The sequence below is a fragment of the Salvia splendens genome, chromosome 13 (assembly GCF_004379255.2).
Source record: "Salvia splendens isolate huo1 chromosome 13, SspV2, whole genome shotgun sequence".
In the NCBI taxonomy this organism is placed as follows: Eukaryota; Viridiplantae; Streptophyta; class Magnoliopsida; order Lamiales; family Lamiaceae; genus Salvia; species Salvia splendens.
Genome location: NC_056044.1, coordinates 3,271,946 through 3,293,730, shown reverse-complemented (window position 1 = coordinate 3,293,730; position 21,785 = coordinate 3,271,946). Strand labels below are relative to the sequence as shown.

Here is a 21,785-nt window from a genome sequence, read left to right as displayed (position 1 = left end):
TAAATGATATTTATACAAGTTTAGTGCTAACAAAATTACATAGTACTATATGTCAATAAATATGAGATTAGATTCACATGGACATACATTTTTAAGATGTTACTAACAAGCAACAAAAGATGAGAAGGAATCTCACATCATGCACACAAAAATAAGTTAACATAAGTCTACCAGTCCAGCGCAGATGCGCCATGAGCAACATCAATCTTCTTTGCGTGTAGCGCCCATTTGTTGCGTTCCTGGACCCAAAAATATCAAAGACGTGATGCGAAGAAACGTGTAGATAAAGGAGGAAAACATAGAAGCAATCCAGCAGCACCTTGGCTGAGAGAGAAGGGGAGACTTCAGCCAACGCAGCCTCAAAATCTTCATTTTTGATGGTCATGTTACCCCCACAGGACAATAATGGTCGATCAATGGCGAACTTAGAAGCTTCTGCCACCTGTTTTTTTTAAAAAAAATGCCACTTATCATTATTCCCCTCTTACTACATATGAGAGAAAATCGTTGCCAAAACATTATACTGATGTTAACTAATTAGACAAATGTATCATGAATCATCACATTTTTTAGAACAATCTCAAACTGTCTTTGCAAATTGGTCAACTAATATTACATCGATAGTTCATGATAGAATTACGGAATACCCATAGTATGGAGTATATTTGAAATTTTACCACATAAAAGATGTGCAATGTTCCCCTTTTATTCCTTTTTATTTGCTTAACCTATGCAGCTATTATAGTTAAACAAGAACAATAACAATTTTCGTCATTCATAAGGAGTTGACAAGAATGATACTTACCAATGCAAATAGATCAGAGCCACTGAAATTTTCACAAGCGGCGTCTTTTCCTAGAGCCATCAGATCCACTTCGGGATCTATTGGCTTGTTTCGAGCAAGAATCTTCAATATCTCTCCTCTTTCTTCTGGAGTAGGAAGAGGAGCATACAAAATCCTACCAAAATCTTCTTTGATGAGCGAGATACGCTCCAGATTCTCTAGCCTGCAATATGTCAGCAAGGTAAGAGATGACAAATAAGGGCCCATGAAAAGAGGATAAACTCTTTGAGCAAAATATTTCTTCCTTTGCAACCATGAAGAACCCCATACCTACTTGATGTTACAATCACATAAACACGCGATTCTTTTCTTATATCACTGATATAACATTCTATCTGCAATAGAAGATATTGTCATCCATATTAGCTTAATACGTAGATTTGCTAAATAATGAATACATTAATAGCAAAAACATTTGCAAAGTGCCATTTACGGACCAGATCATATATCTCCGACTTCCATGCATCTTTGTCCCTCTCTAGATCTTTGTCTGTGAGATTATGTAGGTCCAACTGATGGAAAAGGATGTTGGTCATAAGAGATCTATATCATTCAATGAACACCGAGACATAAATTGCATTTGAGTTGAGCATGTTTTAGCCAACATATTTAGAAAAAGAAAGGAAAAGAGAGGACGCCATATCTAAGACCTGTAAAATGCTAGTGCTGGAGACAAAGAAACAAAAAGACCAGAGATAAATCTTAGCGATTTTAGGAATGCTAGGACTTTGTATCAACTAAGGAGACCTAAGTGAACATTTCATTACTTGAGAACAGCTTAATGTCCCTTTTTTCTTGTTCAAATACAAAGCAAACCACAAAGCCTTTACGGATACTATCTCTCTATTTTATTAGGTTGATTGCATGTCATTTATAATAAGTTTCTTTACAAGGAGGGTGAGCTTTTACACAGTAGGAATAATACCATTACCAACAAGCTCGGGACTAAGTAAAACAGATTAACCGAAGTACCTCATCAAATAAAACTACACATGGAGGCTGACTTTTTGCACGTTTGAAAATATTTTCCACAAGCACCTCGGGCCACGTCAAATTCAAAAGTTCATCCACCTATATTGAGAACAAAAGTATCAGTTATCACAATAAGGAATCAATGATCAATATTGATTACCAACTATAGTAAGATCAAATGTTAGGAAAGAGAGAACCTTGATATGCATGAAATTCGCTCCTGCTTCTTTAGCTAAAGCCTCGACAATCGATGTCTTTCCACAACCCGAAGGACCATAAAGGAAAAAGGAGGTCGGCAAGTTCTTCACCCCACTTTCCCTAAGAAACTATAAAAGATAAGCTTATTTAGACAATGTTAAGCTCGGATAGTTGAGCAAGAAAAAGGATAATCTGGAAATCTCATCTCACCAAGCTTTTACTCTCAATGATTTTTCAGCTGGCTAGTCACAAGATATATGATGTAAAATTGTGCAAGTTTGTCAGAAGAGCAAACATATGATACAGGAAGACTTGATAACACAAGCATGTAGAAACTTGACATACCAAATCGGAATTGCTAGATGAGAGTCACGGCTCATGAGACAATCAACTATCAATAAATTAGAAACGGAAACTACCTTATGTAGTTAAGAAACTATATAATCCTTAACATATGATGGTAATGCTCACAGTAATTAAAGGCCTCTAAATATAAATCAGCTCAACTAAAGGAAAGGGAACTACCTCATAAACCTGTGGAAACTTTATAAGCTTAACTATGCGGCGTTCAAGTTCCAATTTCAACAATTGAAGGCCTCCAACATCATCCCAGTTTTTATATGGTGTGGGGCTAAAATCTTCCATTTCAGCACTTGGTTGTACCTTATCATTAGCTTCCTGCCATAAGTTTGTTTTCAATTATTATGCCCGATGGTGAAACGTAAAAAGTTTTAACATGAACAAAAGATCTCGCTGAAGGGATATGCCTATGCCAAAACTTAACAAGAATAAAAAAAATCTACTATCAGGGATAATTTGGAAAACTTGAGAGACGGACACTATGAAAAGAAGGTAGCTACACAAGGAAATGATGGTTGGACAAGATAGAAGCTGTATGTAAGTTAAACAAAAAAAATATGACACATCAAAGCTTTAAACCGAGCATAATCCAACCAGTTAGCGCAATGCGATAAGCTAAAGAAGTTGAAACAAAAAGACCAACACCAGACCCAAGTTAGGGGAAGGTACTTTATTTTAGAGAAGAAAAACGGCAATCTTGTCACACATCCATGCGAATGCCTATACATGACAAGAAACATGAAGAATTTTGAAAAGTGTAGCAAAAATGAAACCCCTCCATATGTGATAGGTCCTTGACCTATCGAGCCTAAGCACCACGAACTGAGGTGCTAGGGGGAGATTTCCACCAGAACCAAGAATGAGATAAGTTTATACTTATTTCTCAATGATTCATTGTTTGCAAGATCTCCTTTAAATAGGAGAGGAATCTAAATCTAGAAGACCTATAAAATACTCAATGAAATTATAAAAGATATGCTAAATCTTAAAGATATGGTAAATAGGAAAAAAGGCAGATTGTTGACGTTGCTGTTGCCGAGCTGATTGGGCGGGCTTGGTTGGATGGCTCGAGTAACTGTTCCGAGTCCCTATCAATATGCCTATTGTTTATCCACAATTCTGCCTATGCCCTAGGTTAATACACATATCAAGGCATGTACTCCCCTGCCCCCTTCCCTAGACCCTCTACCCTCTACCCTCACCCATCAAACCAAACAGAATGATGGTTTTTATATATTACACTTCTCGTCTGCTCGCCAAATAGAATAGCATGAAGGTAGGGTGTAACATATTACTGACCAACAAGGCAACAAGCCCAGACAGAATTGGCTATCTAGTTGTCATCACATACCAATGGTTCCTTCTCATATTTAACATAACTCTTGTCAAGTAACACAAATAAAAGGGGGTGCAATGGTCCGTACTTATAGTTTTAGAAGAAAAGAAAAAAAACTCTTTTTATGATATTAAAAATAAGAAACAAAAAAGTGGAAAATTATAAATTAATTACATATCTGTATTGATAGGAGTAAAGGTGGAGAAGATGGATAATCGGCTATAGAGAATAAGGAACACAACAGCCAACTAAACGGGAAATCTAAAGACCAAAATAGTACTACCTCCGTTCTATTCAAAATGTCCACCTTTCCTTTTTAGTTTGTCCCACCCAAGATGTCCACTTTCTATATTTGGAAATAAATCCCTCTCTCTCCCTCTCATTAAAATACTCCCTCCGTCCCGTGTTACTTGCACTATGTTCCTTTCTGGGCGTCCCAAGTTATTTGCACTCTTTCCATTTTTAGTAAAAATTATCACCTACAGCCACAATTGTTGCCTTTGCTAATCACTCATTCCTTAATCTCCGTGCCGAAAAGCAAACATGCGACTAACCCGGGACGGAGGGAGTATTTAACTACTTTTTTCTCTCTACTTACTTCATCGAACAACTCCTAAAATCCCATGCCACTCAAGAATGTGGACATCTTGAGTGGGACAGAGGGAGTACTGGCTCTGTCCCTCGTTACATTAGTCATTTCTTTTGGGTATGGGATTTAAGAGATAGTGTTTCATGGTTACGTAGAAGAGAAAAAAATTAGGAGAGAGCATAAAGTAAGACAGAGAACAAAGTAACAATTAAATTTGTTATTTTTTGCCATAAATGGAAATGAAATGACTAAAGCAACATGGAACATAACAATGGATTACGACTCTAGTAACATCGGAACGAGGAAGTATAACATAACTGAATAGAAAATGATTGAACAGCTTCAGAAGGGCCACACCTCCAAGGAGGGCAACAAACGGCAATCGGCAGTAGCACACAGCTTGCGACAACAAAATTCTATGGAGATTTGAAACCGACAAACAGGCTCTACTAAAGATTCCTAAATGAAACAAAATTCTAAAAAACTAAAGACTCCTAAACCAATTCAAATTAGGAAAAGATAACTAACATACTAAAAATACTAGACAAAAGTCCGTAGAGAGAGTGAATAAGATGCGTATCAAATACTCAATTCCTTTTGAACCAACTTGTAGGGAGTACAAGAGGATTACCATAAAACACTCCAAGGTTAATACGAACTCCTCTATTTGTTCATCTGAAAATGGTATTCCATAAGCCTCATACATGTCTTCAAAATCCCTTCTGCAAGTTCTCGAATAAAAGACATCTTTGAAAGCAATCATACGAGCCTTATTTACTAGTTCTACCAAATCTCCTGCTACATAACCCTGAGTAAACTTTGCTACCTTCCCAAGATCGGAACCATCTTCAAACTTATCATTACGTGTTAGAACTGTTAGTATGCCATGCCGTTCAATTTCACTTGGAACATTTAAAAGATATTCATCATCAAACCGCTGCCTTAAGGCAAGGTCAAGAGCATCAGTCTTATTGGTTGCTCCAATTGTCAGCACATAGCCATCGCGTCCAATATTAAATCTTTCAGAATCAGAACCGTCATTCACAGGTTCCTTCATGCAAGCAATCAAATGTTTTACTGGGCATCGGAACAAGCTTTCCGTTTCTGAATTCAATGCATCAATTTCATCAATGAACACAATAGATGGTGCATTCTTGTATGCTCTGCGGAACAACTCTTGGATACCTGAACATGGTTCAAAAAAGTCAAATGGGAAAGAATGCAAAGTATGATGGTTGAGGATTAATTCGATTAAACACTATCCTTAGAAAAGTGAATTATAAAAAAATATAGAGTTAAAAATGTAGAGAAGTCAGAAAGATTAGTGACACAGTGGTTTAGAAAGAGAAATCGAAGTGAAAGGAAGCTTCTTTAATCAAAATGAACAAGTACAAAAGTTAGCCAAAGTTAAGCATATGATTCTCTGAGATTAATTGCATTCATGTGATTCCGGATATGGTGAACAGAAATGTATAAGAGAGTGAAGCCAGCTGAGCTGTTTTTGGTATATAAGTAGAAAAAACAAGATAGCATATAAGTATATAACCCACACGTCCATATAAGCCAATTTTAAACAAATAAGACTCCATAAGGAAGAACATGTGCTTAAGGCTGACAGTAACGTGTCACAATAATGAAAACACATCACACCATCGCACAGAAAAGCCATACATTGCAGTCCCTCTAAATAACTGCACTCAATACTCAATAGACACCAGCATTCCAACAAATACATCACACAATTTTCACAATTAAGTCATAGGATGCAATTGCAATCCCTCTAAATAACCTGCATTCAGTGGCCATCCGTGTTCCAACAAAAGCATTACACAGTTTGCAAACATAAGCCGTATAATGCAGTCCCTCCAAATAAACTGCATTTGATAGACACCAGCATTCCAGCAAACACACCACACAATTCACATGATTATGTCCAACAGTGCAACCCCAAATAGACATTCATATTCCAACAACAACATTACAGAAAACACACAATTAAGTTCCAAAATGCGGCAATCTTGACATAAAACACAATACCTGAAACTCCAGACTTCAACGAAACAGCAGACGTTTCATAGAACGGCACTCGGGTCTCATTGCCAATGGCTCGAGCAAGCATGGTTTTCCCACAGCCCGGTGGACCGTGTAACAGAATTGCGGTTGTAGGTTTGCATCCAAAGTGACACAGTAGCTTCATCTGGAACATCGGGGCAATCACCTCCTCTTTCAAACAGTCCAATATATAATACAGCCCACCAATATCCCTAAACATTGGCCACTTAACCTCATTCTTCTTCACCTCTGTCATGCTAACCCCTAATTTATTTCCTTGCACAAAATCCCCAATTATCGCCATATTATCCTCATTCGCATCCTTATCCCTCCCACAACCACCAAATCTATAACTCCTAGCAGAATCAAGTTCCTGACCGTTAGAATCAGAATAACTAGCTGAAGCAGAAGCCTTAGCTACCTCAATTTGCCGATTCGCATTCCAACTTTGGTCAAATTTTGGCCTTTTCGCTGCTGGCTCGTCCACGGCGCTCACTCTCCTGCACCAGAGCGGAGTGATTTTCGCGACGCGTTCGATTAGGAGGTTGCGGTTGGGGTGGGAGAATGTCAGAGGGAAGGTGGAGCAGATGAGCTGCACGATTTGCGCGTCGCTGAGGTTTTTGGCTCCGGCGGCGGCGGACTCGATGAGACAGCGCAGAGTTTGGTCTTGACATTGAAGGAGACACTTGGCGATTCGGTCGCTTAATCCGGCCATGCTCAATTGTTCGCCGGAAATAGGAGTTTCCCGGTGACTGGAGCCCATGTTTAGGTCACTGCAAGTTGTAGTGTGTGGTAATTTGGCCGCCTCCTGCTGCCGTTCTCGCCGGCGTTGTTCCGCCAGGACGCTTTGTACTATGCAGGCTACAAATGGGTTCTCGTCAGAGAAAAAGTTTGGAGAAAAACGAGGGAAGAAAATATGTTGGGGCGGGAAATGAAAAAAATGTGATGCACTTGTTGTAGAAATTACGGAATAAAAAAATTAAAAATCACGTGTTGAAGGCCGATGATCGGCGGAGATCATTAAAAACCACAGAAATTACAACATCCGAAAATACGAAAAATACATAATTGAAATCTTAATACTACAACTTATTGAAATCTGCATAATCATGGAAAGTAATGCGGAGATCGTCTAACGGTTGCCAAATTTTGCTCAAATGTGCTCCATTAGATCCTCCTATAGTTGGGCGTGGCGATAGAATCACGTGTCCTTGCCCGAACACACATTCGCTCTTGCAAAGAAGGATGCACTCCACTGCAAGGCGGACTACTTGCGGTAGAGCCTGCCGGAGTTTCAGGGTCGAATCAAGTTTCCGCAGTAGGTCCTTTGTCGATGACAATTATGTTGTGCAAGATTATGCATGTATACATGATGTCGATCATAGTCTTCATAAACCATGTACGAGTCGGGGATTTGATAATGTGGAATCTAGCTTGTAGAACCCCGAACCTCTCTCCACATCTCCGCGAGCAGCCTCTTGCTTCTACGTAAAAAGAGCCTATTTTTCGTTTATCGGCCTATTGAACGTCTTCACGAAGGTTGGCCATCGGATAGATACCGTCGGCAAGATAGTACCAAATTTTATATTGGAGCGGTTGTTAGCGGTGAAGTTGATAGTTGGCGCTTTACCATTCAAAACTTCGCTAAAGAGGTCGGATTGACTGAGTACGTTTATGTCGTTGTTCGATCCAGAGAGCCTGAAAATGCTTGTCAAATCCATAGCCAGTAGTCGGCAACGGCCTAGAGTATAACGGTGGGGCGGGTGCCTTTGTGGCCGCTCGTGTATGATCCCCTCCACGCCACAGGGCAATTCTTCCATTGTCAATGCATGCAATCGACGCTGCCAAGCATCCCGGGCTTCGTGAAGTTGGAGCAGAAACTGACAGTCTGCGGTGTTTGGCTTCCAGAGATATTCGTCAGTGAAGGTTGCCCGGACTCCTTTGCAGAAGTTCATCAAACACAGTCTCCTAGTGTCACAGTCTCCCAGTGTTGTACCCAATGTGCAGGTACTTGTCGAACAAATCCACTGTTTGTCCAGTAGCAAACTGGCGGATTGCTGCAGTACATTTCTGAAGCGTCGTGAGACTGGGACAGCCAATAGCATCGAATCCTTCCCGGGCCGCCAATGTATTCCCTTGGGAGGAATCTCTTAGAAATTATAAGGATCTTGAAGGAAAAGACAAGAATGCCAAGAACAGTGATGGGTTCTCATTCTCATGACCTAAGAAATAGGTTACCACCAGTTTTAAGCGAATGTTCCTGACTTCTTGCCTATGGACTCTTATTTTTTTGAAAAATTGGCGTATATGGTTGTGTGGGTTTGATAGGGATATCCCGACAACACAGGGAGAAGAACCACCCTCCGCGGAGGTGGCCGCGGAGGCGAACGTACCACAGACAGCCAAGAGGCCCGGGAAACAGAGGCAGCAGAACAGGGAAGTGACTAACGCGGAGGCAAGATCGTTGAGGCCAAGAGACCGCATCAAACCTCCGCAGAAGCTGATCAACTACGTCGCGAAGTAGAAGACGTCATTAGACAGTAGAGTATTTTTGTTTTCTTTAATTCTTTTGCTTTCTTTTTTTTCGTTATTATTAAGTAGGAATTATCGATTATTTTATTGTAATTGCGTCGGGCGAATTATAAGCCCCGTTCGGGTTTTCTTCGTTGATTCTTTCCCGAATGTTTAGGATAGGTCGAATCAACCCTAGGGTTTAGTATAAATAGGGACACGTCGTTCATTATGAGATATCAATAAAAATCATAACTTTCTGGCCCAACCGTGTGCAACAAGGAACGCAAACCCTATCGCTGACGACGAGACTCTCGCTCGCGTATAGCTGCCGCCGGAAACAACCGCCGACCCAGACCTCCTGGGTGCCGGATCGTCCCGACGTGTTTCTTGCTCACTGAATTCTTCGTTAGGAGATTCCACTCTTAACAACTGGTGTCTTTCATTGCGTACTCACCATGGATATTACCGATTCTGTTCTTCCACCGGCCGGCCTATTGACCGGCGGCAACGCTCAAGAAATTCTGGCAGGTCAGCCCCATCGCGAGGCGTCGATTCCTCGCCGCGGCAACGGCGGCGTACGGCCTCCGTCAGATCCGCAATCAAGCTCCCTACACATTGGCGGCTCCGGCTCCTCTGATCCGATGTCCATAGGATTCGAGAGGATTATGGCACGCTTTGACAAATTAGAATGTCGCTTGGAGGCAACGGACCGACGGGTTGACGATTTGGAGGTTCCGATCCTCCCGGATCCGGATCCACCATATTTCTCGGATGATACGGATGTGATTCCGCATCGCCCTCATCGCGAGGTCATGGCTTCCGACGGGGATGTCCCTCGGTTTTCAACCACAGCCGGCGCGCTCGTGGTGGGGACATCCGCCGACGACGGGTGGATTTTCGGGATCAACCGCGGCGGGAAGGATTGATGGCGTCTCGGCATCAGGGCATTCCTGATCGTCACGGACGTCCAGGCTCTAGATACGGATCGGCTTGGGAGAGACCGACGTCGCGCTTTCCTCCGGAGCTGGATCGCGGTTTTGGTGGGTATCGTCAGTCGACGTCTTGGGACTCTCCCTCCCACCGCCGTACTCACAACACGGGCAGAATGGACACACCGCGGGACCTGGACATGAAGGCCCCGCGCTTCGATGGGTCAGACGCTTCGAATTGGATTTCTAGAGTCGAATATTATTTCGACCACTTACAGATGCCGGATGAAGATCGCCTCCACTATGTGGTGATGTTGTTCCAGCCCCCGGCCGCAGAATGGGTTTTTAATTACAGGACTAACAACCCGGTTGTCACGTGGCTTGAGTTTTTGGAGGATGTTCGCCACAGGTTCGACCCACAGAGTTTCCGTAATTGTGCGGGACCCTTATCGAAGCTAGTACAGACGGGCAGCGTCGCGGAGTATCACGATGCTTTTGATCGTTACCTTAATAGGGTGCAAGGAATTTCCGAGGAGGCCCTCATCCCGATATTCATCACGGGCCTCAAGGAACCCATACAGGAGAAGGTTGAGTTACAACAACCATCGTCATTGGCGGAAGCAATGGCTTTGGCGTTAAGGCTGGCAGCGTCACACGAAGGGCGCCATTCACAGCAGTTCCGAGGCAAGTGGGGCAGTCGGGAACCCCGTTTTTCGGGCGCCTCCGCTAACCCTACCACGGCTGACCATACCAGCCTGCCACCAGCCGCGCAGCATAAGGAGATAGCAAAGCCGGGATTCCGACCCATCCGGGTCTCACATGCGGAAAGAGCGGAGCGCTCAAGGAAAGGTCTATGCTACCATTGTCCGGAAAAATGGGTGCCGGGGCACGTGTGCAAACTTAAAATGCTGTGTTATGTAGGCGAGGACGAGGGGACCGTGGAGTTGGATGATTCTGACCTCGGCGACGACCCGGAAACGGTGATCACAGCGGACCTCTCGCATCTCAATTCTTTGACGGGGTCTGGCAAATCTCGCCCTTTCAACGTCATCGGTACAATCGGCGCGACTACAGTTAGCATCTTAATTGATACAGGGAGCAATCATGACTTTCTCCATCCACGCGTGGCGAGCCAGCTCCAGTTGTGCTTGACCCCGATTCGGCCATTTAGGGTCTATGTGGGCAACGGTGCATCGTTGCTTTGTTCTCACATAGCACGAAGGACCAAACTCTCTATCCAGGGCATCGACTTCCTGCTAGACTTGCACATCATGGAGATTCATGGCCCAGATATTGTGCTAGGGATGGATTGGTTGGAATCATTAGGGAAAATCTCGGCTGATTTTGTGGGGAAGACCTTGGAATTTTCCCGGGATGGAGTGCAGGTGGCACTTCGTGGGGTGCAGCCCTCTCCGCGGCTCATAACCTTGCAGTCGTTGGCAGTACTGGCTGCCCATTCCACGGCTAACGAATTCTACGAGATAGTCCACCTAGACCCTGATATGAACGACACCGGTCCAGCCCCGGCGGAGGAATTTCCCCAGGACACACCGCCGGTGATCCAGGCGGTTCTGCAAAAATTCCGCCAGGTGTTTGAGGTACCGACGGGGGTGCCACCAAGGCGCGAGTATGACCATCGGATCCATTTGCTCCCCAATGCGAAGCCAGTCAATGTGCGACCCTACAGATATCCTTATTTTCAGAAAAATGAGATCGAACGACAAGTGCGAGACATGCTCACACAAGGGATTATTCAAAGGAGTCAAAGTCCTTTCTCCTCGCCAGTCCTGTTGATTAGAAAGAAGGATGGTTCGTTCAGATTCTGCATCGACTACAGAGCATTGAACATGGCAACAGTACCAGATCATTTTCCAATACCGACAGCAGATGAACTTTTTGATGAGTTGGGCCGTGCACATTTTTTCACTAAATTGGATTTGAGGTCGGGTTACCATCAGATAAGAATGCACGAGGCAGACGTGTTTAAGACGGCTTTCAGGACACACGATGGTCACTTCGAGTTCTTAGTGATGCCATTCGGCCTCACAAATGCCCCGTCGACATTTCAAGCAGCCATGAACGGGATCTTTCAACCCCTACTGCGAAAATGTGTCATCGTCTTCTTCGACGACATTCTCGTGTACAGCCCCACGTTGGATGAACATTGCACTCATTTGGATCAAGTGTTGGAATTATTAAAGAGTCATCACTTCTTCGTCAAACTGTCCAAGTGTTCATTCTGCAGCACGACGGTGGAATACTTAGGTCATTTGGTCTCAGACGGCAGCCTTAAGGCCGACCCCGCGAAGATAGAGGCCATGATCTCGTGGCCGACACCAAAAACGGTCAAACAACTGCGGGGGTTTTTAGGTTTAACAGGGTACTACAGACGTTTCATTGCTAAGTATGCCATGATCGCGGCACCCCTAACCGACCTGTTAAAGAAAGAAGCATTTGGGTGGTCGGAGGCGGGAGAGGCAGCTTTCGTTGCTCTCAAAGGGGCCATGACAACGGCTCCGGTCTTGAGCTTACCGGACTTCGATAAATCGTTTTGCATCGAGACCGACGCTTCGGATGTCGGCATAAGGGCGGTGTTGATTCAAGATAAACATCCCATCGCCTATTTCAGTAAGAAGCTTGGGCCACGTCGCCGGGTAGCCTCAACTTATCATAAGGAGCTCTACGCCATAGTAGAAGCAGTGCAGAAATGGCGCCAATATCTCCTCGGCCGGGAATTTATTATCCGAAGCGACCAGAAGAGCCTAAAGGATCTACTTCAACAAGTAGTGCAGACCCCGGATCAGCATCTTTATATCAAAAAATTAATGGGGTTTAAATTCAGTATCGAATACAAGAAAGGGAGCACCAACAAAGCAGCAGACGCCCTCTCGAGACGTGACGATGATCGAGAACACGTTTCTGACCGGGACCTATCTGAACCCGCTCCCGAGTTGGAACAAGGGCAGCAGTCCGTGGCTGCTTTATTCGCAGCAATGACCCACCCTATTCCGGAGGTAATACAGCAATTGCGGGAAGAGACCGCGAAGCTGCCGGATCTGCAGGGCCTGGTAGCGCAGATCGCGGCGCACACGGCCCCCGCACACCTGTCCTTCGTCGACGGGCTGGTTTATTTCAATCGTCGGATCCTCCTTAGTCCGGATTCAAAGCTGAAGCGAATTTTGCTCACAGAGCATCACTGTACTCCAATGGCGGGACATTCGGGCAGTGACCGCACCTTCCGTCTCCTGTCGGCAGGCTTCTATTGGCCGCGGATGCGCAAGGATGTCAAATTATTCGTCGAAGCGTGCGCGGTGTGCCAATCCACCAAGTATTCGACCCAAAAGCCAGCGGGTCTGTTGCAACCGCTGCCGATCTCGTCGCAGGTGTGGGAAGACGTGTCGATGGACTTTATTACCGGTCTGCCACCATCAAAAGGATACTCGACGATTATGGTCGTGGTGGACCGCCTATCCAAGTATGCACACTTCGCCCCGTTGCCGGCTAAGTTCGACGCCTTACGGGTCGCACATCTCTTCATCACTACAGTGGTCCGACATCATGGGTTTCCGAAGACCTTGGTCTCGGATAGGGACTCCGTTTTCTTGAATGCGACATGGGAAGAAATGCTTCGCTTGAGTGGAACGAAGTTGCATTTCTCAATGGCATATCATCCCCAATCGGATGGACAGACAGAGGTTCGGAATCGCGGCCTCGAGCAGTACCTTAGGGCATTTGCGGCAGATCGACCGTCTAAGTGGGGCAATTTCCTGCCATGGGCTGAACTCGCGCTAAATTGCTTCCACCACGCGGCGCTAGGGACGTCTCCTTTCCGAGCACTATATGGTCGTCAACCGCCACTGCTGGTAGCCTCCCCGCCGTCAGCTGCCACGCCTCCTAAAGTGGCGGATTTGATTCAGCAACGCGGGCAGTTGCTTACCGAGTTGAGAGCGAATTTGGTTAAAGCTCAACAGAGGATGTGCGCGGAAGCGAACAAGCACAGGAGACATGTGGAGTTTGAGGTTGGGGACTTGGTGTGGCTGAAGCTCCAACCTTATCGCCAACACTCCGTGGCCAAACCGCTCTCGGCCAAGTTGGCCAGGCGCTTCTACGGCCCTTTTGAAGTTTTGCAACGCGTGGGGCCCGTCACTTACCGTCAGGGAGTAGAATTCACGACGTTTTCCATGTCAGTTTGCTACGTGAATTCGTCGCGGGTGATGAGGAGTCGATTCCCCGCAGGGAGTTGCCGGAGGCGTTCATGGGCAGCAGGCCGGTGGCGACCCCTATAGCCGTTGTGGGTTCCCAGGTTATGTGGCACGAAGGGAAACCCACGGAGCATGTGTTGGTGCGATGGTCGGACGGGACGGACTCACCGTCATGGGAGCCCCTCGACGTAGTCAAACGACGTTTTCCGAACATCCCCCTTGAGGTCAAGGATTCTGCTAACCGGGGGGGAGTTGATAGGGATATCCCGACAACACAGGGAGAAGAACCACCCTCCGCGGAGGTGGCCGCGGAGGCGAACGTACCACAGACAGCCAAGAGGCCCGGGAAACAGAGGCAGCAGAACAGGGAAGTGACTAACGCGGAGGCAAGATCGTTGAGGCCAAGAGACCGCATCAAACCTCCGCAGAAGCTGATCAACTACGTCGCGAAGTAGAAGACGTCATTAGACAGTAGAGTATTTTTGTTTTCTTTAATTCTTTTGCTTTCTTTTTTTTCGTTATTATTAAGTAGGAATTATCGATTATTTTATTGTAATTGCGTCGGGCGAATTATAAGCCCCGTTCGGGTTTTCTTCGTTGATTCTTTCCCGAATGTTTAGGATAGGTCGAATCAACCCTAGGGTTTAGTATAAATAGGGCCACGTCGTTCATTATGAGATATCAATAAAAATCATAACTTTCTGGCCCAACCGTGTGCAACAAGGAACGCAAACCCTATCGCTGACGACGAGACTCTCGCTCGCGTATAGCTGCCGCCGGAAACAACCGCCGACCCAGACCTCCTGGGCGCCGGATCGTCCCGACGTGTTTCTTGCTCACTGAATTCTTCGTTAGGAGATTCCACTCTTAACAGGGTTATATACTATCTTGGACTCTTGGTTCTTCTGTATGTGATTGGGATGCCTGTTTGCAAAATTGAATGTATGTAGAATTGTATTCAACCAAACACAACTCAGTTGGTTTCACTCTCTTATATATTGTTGTGCTCACCATATCGGAAATCACATGAGTGCAATTAATCTCAGTGAATAAACTAAATTCTTCACTCAGGCTAACTTTTCTAGTTCATTTTTGTTATTAAGACTTCCTCTGATTCACTTCGATTTCTCTTGCTAATCCACTGTGTCACTAAGCTTTCTTACTCTCTACAGCCTAATCTCTAGATTTTTGTATAATCCACTGTTTCCATTTCTTTCCCATTTGACCTTTTAAAACCATGTTCAGGTATCCTAGAGTTGTTCTCCAGAGAATACAAGAAAGCACCATCTATTGTGTTCATTGATGAAATTGATGCATTGACTTCAGAATCAGAAAGCTCGTGGCAGTGCAACCTGTGACTTACGGTTCTGATTCTGAAAGATCTAATAGTGGACCTGGTGGCTGTGTGCTGACTATTGGAGTAACCATTAAACCTAATGCTCTTGACCTTGCCTTAAGGAAGCGGTTTGATCGTGAATTTCTTTTAGATGTTGATGTTCCAAAAAATATCAAGGGCATGGCATACTATCAGTTCTAACAGTAAATATAAGTTCGAAGTTGATTTTGGTTTTGAGGAGTTAGCTAGGTTGACTTAGGGTTTTGTAGCAGGATATGTTGTAGAATTAGTAAATAAGTCTCGTATGATTTCTTTTAATGATGGCATTAGAATGAGAGCTTACAAAAAGGGGCTTTGAAGATGGGTATGAAGCTTATGGGAAACCATTTTCAGTGGAAAGACCTGGAGGATCTCGGATTGACACTCGACGATTCCCTACAAGTTGGTAAAAAAAGAATTGAGTATTTGATACACACCTTGTTCATGCCTTCTCTACAGACTTTTTCAAATTTATCTTTTAGTTTGTTAGTTATCCTTTCCAAATTTGAGTAGGTTTAGGAGTGTTTAGTTTTTCAGAATTTTATTTCAAAAGGAGTCTTAGTAGAGTATGTTTCTCAGTTTAAAGCCTCCAGATATTAGTAGAGTTTTGCTGGCCCAAGCTGTGTATTGCCCTCCTTGGAGGTGTGGCCATGCTGAAGGCATTATCTTGGAGTAATTACTTTCTATTATTTTATACTCCCTCCGTCCCATAAAAATACTATGTGCACTTTCCATTTCCGTCCGTCCCACAAAAATATGTGCATTTATGTTTGGAAAGTTATATCAATTTAATAATGTAGGTCTCACTATCCACTAGCACTACTTTAACTACCATCTCATCCTCTCTCTTACTTTACCATACCTTTCTCTTCATCTCTCTTACTTTACTAATTTTGTCTTAATTCTCGTGTCATACCCAACGCCCTTATTTTTATGGGACGGAGGGAGTATTATACTCTCTTTGTCCCATGTTACTGGATTCTTTTCCATTTTGGGTTCCATGTTGCTTCAACCATTTCCATTAATGCCAAAAAATACATACTTTGATCTCTCTCTATTCTTTTCCCTTCTTTATTTTTTCTCCTACTTTATTATCTCTCATACTTTATTTTCAATTGTACTTAACCATTAAACACCACTTTCCAAATCCCTGTGCCCAAAACAAATGACTCAAAAGTAAAGTGTGGCGGAGGTGCTATTTAGAGTCTTTCTTCTTTGTTCAGTGGTTTTGTTGTGTTCCTTATTTTCTGTAGATAATTTTCCATATTCTCCTCATTTATTATATCAGTATTGATGTTTGATTAATTTATAATTTCCCATTTTTTTGTTTCTTATTTTGGTATCCTAAAAAAGAGTTTTTTTCTCTCTTTGAGTTACTTGACAAGAGTAATGTAAAAATATGAGAAGGATCTATTGATGTGTGATGACAACTAGATAGCCAATTCTAACTTCTTTAGCTTATCGCATTGAGTTAATTGGTTGGATTGTGCATGGTTTAATGCTTTTCGGTGTCATATTGTTTTGTTAAAATAACATAAGGTTTCACCTTGTCCAATTAACATTGTCTTATCTAGCAACCTTATTTTCATAGTGTATCTCCCAAAATTTCCAAATTCCCCCTGAAACTTGATAAATATGAACTTTATATACTCCTATTGGTTATTGTATATACATTATGGCAGGAGGCTAATGAGACGGTTTGGCCATATGCTAAAATGGGAGATTTTTCCACCACGCGATATACAAACTGGGATGATGATGGAGGCCTTCATTTGTTGAAATTGGAACTTGAACGCCGCATTGTTAAGCTTATAATGTTTTCACAAGTTTATGAGGTGGTTCCCTTTCATTTTGTTGAGCTATTTTATATTTGGAGGCCTTCAATTACTGTGAGCATTGCCATTATATAGTTAAGGATATATAGTTTTTTAACTTCATAAGGTAGTTCCTTTCCTAATTTATTGATGGTCGATTGTCTCATTTAGCAATTGATATTTCAAGTTTTTACATGCTTGTATTATCAAGTCTTCCTGTATCATATTTTTGCTCCTCTGCCAAACTTGCACAATTTTACATCCATCATATATCTTGTGACTGGTCAGCTGAAAATCATCGAAAATAAAAGTTAGGTGAGATATGATTTCCCAATCATCCTTTTTCATCTTGGTAACAACGTGAATGACATGTAGAACGCCCTGATCGAACTTCAGAATCGCCAGAAAAATGGGTTTGAACTAGGACTGCTGCGCGCGAACAGGTCCAGCGGCCGCCGTGCATCGCCCGAAGCTTCTGACTCTTGGGTGGCGGTTGCCACGCATTGTCCGGCGGTCGCCGGGCGTGTCTTCAGTCCATGCATGATTTTCCGGAGCAGGCCGCTACGGATATGGCGGTCGCCAGGTGTGTTGCTGCGGTCGCCGGACGCAACCTGAATCTCCATATTTTCCAACTTCGCGTTTTGACTCCCTTTTTAAGCTCAAATATGCACATTTCTCACAAAACATGTCAAAATTCCAAAATACACAAAATATGCAAATAATGGACATGTAATGCAACCCTGTCATTCAAAACGGACCAAATAATGGCCGTAAACCGTGCAAAATCCGAGCGTCTCAGGTACAAGGGCAGGAAACTCTTTGAGGAAAGGAACTAGACCTCGAAACTCACTCCCCAGTCAGACTGTAGAATTTATATCTTTGCTCCTAAAAGGTTTTCACTCATGGCTTTGCACTGCTTGAAAACAACAGTAACATCACTCTTATTTTTGAGAAGAAAAATCCAAGTAAATCTAGAGAAATGATCAACAAAGGAAACATAATATGAATATCCATTTCTAGATTTAACAGGAGATGGTCCCCAAAGGTCACTATGAACAAGCTCAAGAGATGAATGATACTGAGAAAGAGAGTGAGAGTATGGCAGTTTATGAGCCTTTGATATACAACAAGGATAACAAAGTGAAGATTCTTTCATTGCATCATAGGGAATGTTACAACTGTTAAGAGCAAGTTTAACTACATCTAGAGTAGGATGTTCTAATATACTATGCCATAAAGACAAATCTAGACTAGGAGAATGACTTGAACTACTGCTGGATTTGGAGTTGACCAATCTCAGGGAATGAACAACTGGACTTTCTTGACTGGAAGGTGAGATGGAGATAGTGCTTCGCTTGATTGGGGTATGATCTACTAGGAAATGATATAAGCCTCTCTCAAGGGTTCTTTTGAGCACAATTTCCTTGGTGCACAGATCTTTAACAAAACAAAAATTTGGGTGAAATTCAAAAAAGACAGAATTGTCTTGAGCAAACTTAGAGACACTTAGGAGGTTTTTAGTGATGTTAGGAACATGTAAGAGATTTTTAAGATGAAGTTTTATGGAAAAACTAGCTGAGTGAGATTTAAAAACACTTTCTCCAATATTTGCAATGTTAACAGCAGCTCCATCACCAAGCAAGAGATTCTTACCTCCAATATATTCAGTACTTATGTTGAGGTTACTGAGATCATTAGACACATGATGCGTCGCTCCTGAGTCTGGATACCAGCTTGAAGAGGCATTTGAGCCATTACTGAACTCTGATGGAGCTTCAACAGAAAAGGAACCCAATGAGATCTTGGCACAGATTGAACCAGGTGAGCTGAAGGATTAAAAAATCCTTGTTGTTGCTGTTGGGGGGACATTTCCTCTGAACTGAACTTGAGGTGGTGTATAGTTGTGTTCGAACATATGCCAACATTTTGCTGCAGAATGACCGGGCTTTTCACACAGCTGACAAACAATTTTGTTACCTCCTCTGCCATAGCCTCTTCCACTTCGACCACCTCTTTGATTTCTTCCTCCCAATCCTCTTCCACTTCCTGGCTCAAACTTGTTGTTGAAATTTTGTTGATCCCTTTTCTGTCCAGACTACTGCTGGACCAGATTTAATGTAGGTTGAGATGCATCTGAGCTGATGGAATGAGCCCTAGTTGATTCCATTATGGACTCAAAACTCAGCAAGAATGCACTAACATCTCCAATGCTCCATGGATCTGATCTAGAAGTCACTGCACACACTGCAAGATCATAATCTTGGCCAAGTCCTCTCAAGATGTGTAGCACTTGATCAACTTCTGAGATTCTACAACCAACAGATCCAAGTAAATCAAAGTAAATTCTCATCTTACCCAAATACTCAGTCATGGACATTCCATCATTCTTTAATATCTGCATTTGTTGTCAGTATTGCATCACATTGGCTGTGGAACGGCTTGCAAAGTTGGTCTCCAGTGCGCTCCATATATCTCTGGCAGATCTGAGCCCTACCACCAAGGTTAGAGCATTCTCAGACAATGAAGACAGGAGCCACCCAACTACTCTCCTATCTTGCCTCTGCCAAGTTATGAAGGCTGGATTTAACACCATTGACTCTCCATCTTGGTATGAGATGAACTACTGAGGAGAATCAGTCTCTCTTGTAATAAATCCTTGAAGGCCATAGCCATAAACTGTAACATCTACTTGTTGCTGCTACATAAGAAAATTTCCATCACTCAACTTAATCAAAATGGGAGGTAACTGAGAAAAGATTGGTGGCGGTGTTGCCAGAGGTATGGATTCATTGGCCTCTGCCATTTTTTTAGAAAAGATACAAAGAAACTAGACTAGAGGGGTAGGAGAGACATGATCAAAATGATCCTGCTCTGATACCATGAAAACATCTTGTGGAATTCATGAAGAAGAAAGTGAAACGGAAATATGCTAAAAATAGTTTGAGAGAAAGGTTGCTATTTCATTACCTGAAAACAAATGCTCACAGATCCCATACATATACTCCTCATTCGAACTATCTAGAACTCTTCTCTAATCTATTCAGTACAAGATTAAAACATGTTTACAACCTTAATCAAAACTAACTCCGCAAAACATCTTTCTTCTTCAATCCTTTGATCAACACGTCTCTCCAAGTACAAGGGTGGTCCTCCACCTTAGCTGTCACATTTGGCACATTCACAAGTTCAACTCGTGTGGGGTTGTTAATTGATTTCTCTCATGTACCACAAGCAGCACTCATACATTGCTCATCAAGACTCGGTAACTTCACATTGCACACAGTGGCCGGATCACCTTTGCCATCTTCTTTTAACACTCGACTGAATTGCGGAGAAATTGGAAAAAAAGCAGAGAGATGAGAGGAATATAAGCAAGTGAAGGTTGAGAATAAGAGCATCTGTAACCCTTGGGGCCGGGCCGCAAATTGCGAGTCCCGGCCCGTCCCATGCATTACACGGAAGGGCGGCACGGCTCAGGCCCGTCCCGGTGACGCGTGCCCGGCCTGGGGAGCGTCCCGCGTCCCGGCCCGGGACGGGGTTGCACGGTGACGGGCCGCAAGTTCCGCGTCCCGGCCTAGCGTTACACGGTCTTCGGGCCGGGACGCAAATCCAATTTTGTATTTTTTTAAAATTCGATGTCTATAAATACGAGCATGCGTTCCATCCATTTCAATCCCGCGTTCCTATCATCGGCAACCAGCAGACCGGCAAGGCTTTTTGGGAGCGGATTGCGCAGAAATATAACGCTGGCCGTCCGGAAGGGTCGAGCGAGCGTAGCTACGTGAAGCTGCGCAAGCATTGGGGCCGGGTCCAGGCGGATATGAGCAAGTGGAACGGAAAGTGGGCCAACGTAGTCCGTATGTGGCCGAGCGGGCACAGCGAGGCGGACCTCGTCGAGAAGGCGAAGGAGGCGTTCTTCACTGACGGGAAGAAGACCTTCAAGTACTTCGAAGTTTGGAAGCTCGTCGAGAAGAGCCCGAAGTACACCAGCGGTGCCGAGCCGGCGGCAACTGGGGCGGCGAAGAGAACCAAAGTTTCCGCCTCCGGAAACTACTCTTCGAGCGAAGGAGGTCCGGCGATCGACCTCAACGTGACGGACGACGATGTCTTCTACTCCTCTCCTAGCATTCAGAGCCGCCCGACAGGAACAAAGGCGGCCAAGAGGAAAGCAAAGGGGAAGGCAGCTGCGAGCAACTCCGCTATGGTGCCACCGCCGACCAATCCGTCTCTGGATAAGATGGCCGACACTTTGTCGGAGATGAATATTACATGGCGGATGAGCCAGCTGACGGAGTTGACATCGAGGGATACATCGAAGATGTCGGACGAGGAGCTCGAGTTGCACCGTGAGATGATCGCCTACCTTCGCGCCCAAATGAAGAAGTAGTAGTCGTGGCCCGGGTTTCTTGTATTTCAAATTTGCTTCGTCTAGTAATGTAATGTTAATTTCTAATGAACAATGCATTTTCCCGATTTCAATTGTTCAACGAATTGCGTTTACGAGTTAAATAGGTTGGAGTTGTGAATAGTGTCATTTATTAGTTGCGGCTCGGGCCGCAACCTGCAGGGTTACAGCAGTTGGGGCCTGGGCCGCAACTGA

The 21,785-nt window shown here is 43.9% G+C and overlaps 1 protein-coding gene across 2 annotated transcripts; it reads right to left on the bottom strand.

The window, feature by feature from the left end:
• Positions 1-24: 24 nt before the first annotated feature.
• On the bottom strand, positions 25-7,275 carry LOC121761488 (cell division control protein 48 homolog C-like). Of its 2 annotated transcripts, XM_042157131.1 has the most exons (10): positions 6,337-7,275; positions 4,931-5,484; positions 2,540-2,692; positions 2,014-2,142; positions 1,817-1,915; positions 1,282-1,356; positions 1,115-1,179; positions 806-1,007; positions 320-442; positions 25-239 (listed from the first exon to the last, which is right to left on the bottom strand). In XM_042157131.1, exons 1-10 carry the CDS (start codon positions 7,112-7,114, stop codon positions 168-170), a joined length of 2,250 nt encoding a protein of 749 aa, XP_042013065.1. In that variant the 5' UTR covers positions 7,115-7,275; the 3' UTR covers positions 25-167. The 2 variants fall into 2 exon arrangements, with proteins under 2 accessions (XP_042013065.1, XP_042013066.1); XM_042157132.1 differs by lacking the exons at positions 25-239; positions 320-442 and having other exon boundaries at positions 878-1,007; positions 1,119-1,179.
• Between the last annotated feature and the right edge of the window lie 14,510 nt (positions 7,276-21,785).